Source organism: Bos indicus x Bos taurus, chromosome 5, assembly GCF_003369695.1.
Source record: "Bos indicus x Bos taurus breed Angus x Brahman F1 hybrid chromosome 5, Bos_hybrid_MaternalHap_v2.0, whole genome shotgun sequence".
NCBI classification, from domain to species: Eukaryota; Metazoa; Chordata; class Mammalia; order Artiodactyla; family Bovidae; genus Bos; species Bos indicus x Bos taurus.
The window spans coordinates 29,222,979-29,226,571 of NC_040080.1; the positions used below are offsets into that span (position 1 = coordinate 29,222,979).

At 39.7% G+C, this 3,593-nt stretch overlaps 1 protein-coding gene across 1 annotated transcript; it reads left to right on the forward strand.

Moving 5' to 3' along the window:
* The first annotated feature begins 2,467 nt into the window (after positions 1 to 2,467).
* Positions 2,468 to 2,877, forward strand: LOC113893432 (MORF4 family-associated protein 1-like 1). The gene is given in 2 exon segments (XM_027543425.1): positions 2,468 to 2,582; positions 2,585 to 2,877. Coding segments are annotated over 2 exon segments (408 nt in total).
* The last annotated feature ends 716 nt before the right edge of the window (positions 2,878 to 3,593 follow it).

Genomic DNA, 3,593 nt, shown 5'->3' on the forward strand with positions numbered 1-3,593 from the left:
AATTAACAGTGTAATCAAATATACCTCAATAAAATTTTTAAAAATAAATTAAATGAAGAGAATAAAGATAAGAACAGGAATTAAGGTCTCTGTCTCATATTCTTGTATGTGTGTGTTTGCTGTTGTTTTGTTTCCATTTGCTTTTTAAAATCCTTTAAAAATATAAAAATTATTCTTAGCTCACTGAGCCAAACAAAAACAGGCCATGGGTCAGATTTGGCCTGAGAGCTTTGGTTTTCTGACTCCTGCTATAGATCATACAGACATTAAAATGATCATAAGAGGATATTCTGAAAAACTTCATGCCAATAAACTTAAAAATTCAGATAACATGGACAAAAGCACAAGCTACAAAACAAATACAAGAATAGAAAGCCTAAATTGTTTTATAACTATTGAAGAAACTGGATTGGTAATTTAATTCCTTCCCACAGAGAATAACCACAGGCCCAGATGGCTTTGCTGGTGAATTCTACCAAACATTTAAACAGATTTTTCTAGAGGACAGTAAACCAGGGACTACGTCCCATCATTTTTAAGGGAGCCTAATAACCTTGATATCAAAACATGACAAAAACATCATGAGAAAGGAAAATTCCAAGCCAATGTCACTCATAACACAGATTGAAAAAAGTCCAAGTGAAATATTAACAAATCAAACTTAGCAAAATATAAAAATTTGGGTTCATTCCAGGAATACAAAATTGATTGAACAGCCAAAAATCAATCAACATAATTTATCACATTAATGGAAGAAGAGAAAAATCGCATGACTATCTTAATAAATGGAGAAAATACTGTGATAAAATTCACTGTTTATAATATTTTTAGCAAAAGAGAAAGAGAATGGAATTTCTGTATTTCAAAAACAGTATCAACAGGAAATACGCAGCAAGCATTAAGGTTAGTTGTGAAATGATAAAAGCGTTCCTACTGAGACCTGGAACAAGACAAGCGTGTCTGCTATCACCATTCCATTCAACACTGAACTGAAGGTCCCAGACAGTGCAAAGAGGGAACATAGCTATTATAGAAAAGAGAGAGACAATTGGAAAGGAAGAAATGAAAAAGAACACTTTCTCATTATTCACAGATGACATGTGCATATGTTCACAGACATTCCAAAAAAGGAATGTAAATGGGACAGCCATTTTGGAAAATAATATGGAGGTTAAACACACACAAATAGAACTACCATATCGTCTAGCAAATTCCAGTTCTGAGTGTTTATCCGAAGGAAACTAAATTACTATCTCAAAGAGACACCTGCAGAGCAGTAAGTTGATTCCCTGTGCTATACAGTAGGTTCTTATTAGTTATCTATTTTATCTGAAACTAGTATAATATTGTATATTAATTGTGAAAGTGTGTTAGTCATTCAGTCATGTCCAACTCTTTGCAACCCCATGAACTATAGCTAGTTAGGCTCCTTTGTCCATGGCATTTCCCAAGGAAGACTACTAGAGAGGTGGCCATTTCCTTCTCCAGAGGATCTTAGCCACCCAGGGATTGAACCCACATTGCCTGCATTGGCAGGCACATTCTTTACCACTGAGCCACCAGGGAAGCCCAATGGTTATGTTACCTAACCTAATTGTGCTAGTCATTTTACTATATATAATCATCAAATTGTACACCTTAAATTTACACAACACTATATGTCAATTATACCTCAGTAAAGCTGGGGTGTGGGAGAAGGAAACGGCAACCCACTCCAGTAATCTTGCCTAGAGAATCTTGTGGACAGAGGAGCCTGGTGGGCTGCTGTCCGTAGGGTCATGCAGAGTCGGACATGACTGACGTGACCTAGCATGCATGCGTGCACTGGAGAAGGAAATGGCAACCCACTCCAGTGTTCTTGACTGGAGAATCCCAGGGACAGAGGAGCCTAGTGGGCTGCCGTCTATGGGCTCGCACAGAGTCGGACACGACTGAAGCGACTTAGCAGCAGCAGCAGCAAAGCTGGGGGGAGGGAGAAGAAACTCCATAAGAATTACAGATATTTGGCACTAACAAGAGAGTTCAACAAATTGCTATATAAAATACACAGAAGCATTTCTTTCTGTATGACAGGTCATAAGTCTCCTCCTCTGTTATCTTCTAGAGGCTTCAACTAAACACCAACGTATTTCTGTATATCAGCAATGAACAGTCAGAAAATAAGAGTTTAGACCATTTATACAACAAAATTGAAAACATCCAATTACCGAACATCGAACTTAACATAAGATACACAGGACTGGCTGTGTTGTGAAAGAATTACTAACACCAGCAAGTTGAGGGCTCCGCTGTTTGCCTGCGAGGCAGTTCTTTCCAGATCAGCTGGGAAGTTGGAGGAGTAAAGGGAAATTTTTAAAAGATAATTCAGGAATACTGTTGACCGGGAGTGTGGATCACTTCAACTGCAGCAGAGAGTGTTGAGCAGTAACAGTCCTGGGGCTGTGGATCTGAAGCAGTGGCAGGAAAAATGGGGACCTTGGACCTGGACCAAGTGGAAGCTCCGGAGGAGGTGGGTGTGCTGGAGCCCGAGATAGATTTCGAGCAATTTCTGCTCCCAGGCATCAACTGCATGCCGGAGGACATCAAAGTGCTCACCTGAGGACCAGGAACAAGTGGTGGGAGGTGGACCATCTGCTGAAAACACAGGTGGAGGCTTCAGAGCAGGGCACCTTGAATTGCATTCAACATCCCTGTGGGCAGGCTGACGACAGAGCATCCGAGTTGTGTGAGAAGGCCAAGGGAAAAGCCAAGGAGATGGAGAAAGAGGCCGAGCTGTCAATGAAACTGGTCTGGCGCAGGGAGGAAAGCGAATTGCCCAGAAGGAGGGTCATAGGTTCACAGGTGATGGACTCCGGTCAACTGGTAAGATTAGGCTAACACCTCAAGGAAACTGACACAGCTTATTATTTTCTCTATAATAATAGAGAAAATATTATTCTTTTTGTTTTTGTATGTTTTTCACCCCCATGTAACAGCCTCCCTTAGGATCAGTGGTGGGTGACCTCCTTAGAGGTTTAGATTGTCAAATACATTTGGTTCTTAAAAAATTACTTTTGTTTGAGAAATACTCTTATAAGGGATATCGGGCTTATTAAATAGCTGTTTCAGTGGTCAGATTTATTTTGTTACTTTGTTGTGTTTTTTAAATGTTGGGCACGGACCAACAGTAGCTTTCACCCATGTGACCAGATTGTTTTAAGTGTATGTTGATGTTTATGTGTATGTACTTGGTTTATTGTTGCTTTTATGGAATTCAAAGAGAAGATTCTAGAAAATATATTAAAATTCAGTGGACTAGCTTGATTCCAAAGTGGCAACCAATGGAAAAGCAATGGACTAAGAACTGTGAGGGCACCCTTAAAGAAATTCATGGTGGGAGAAGCTACTCTACAAGACACTGATAGTTTCCCTCATGTGGCTGTAATGAAGACGAGCATATTAATGAAAGGATAGGCAAAATAATGGCATAAAATCAAGACTGCGCACTTATAGATTCCTGAATGACTAAGATAACACTTCTGAACCTTAGGAAAAGCGAAACTTTACGATCAATGTTGTTGAAAATATTGCTTATCCCCACTGGGGGTAGCTGG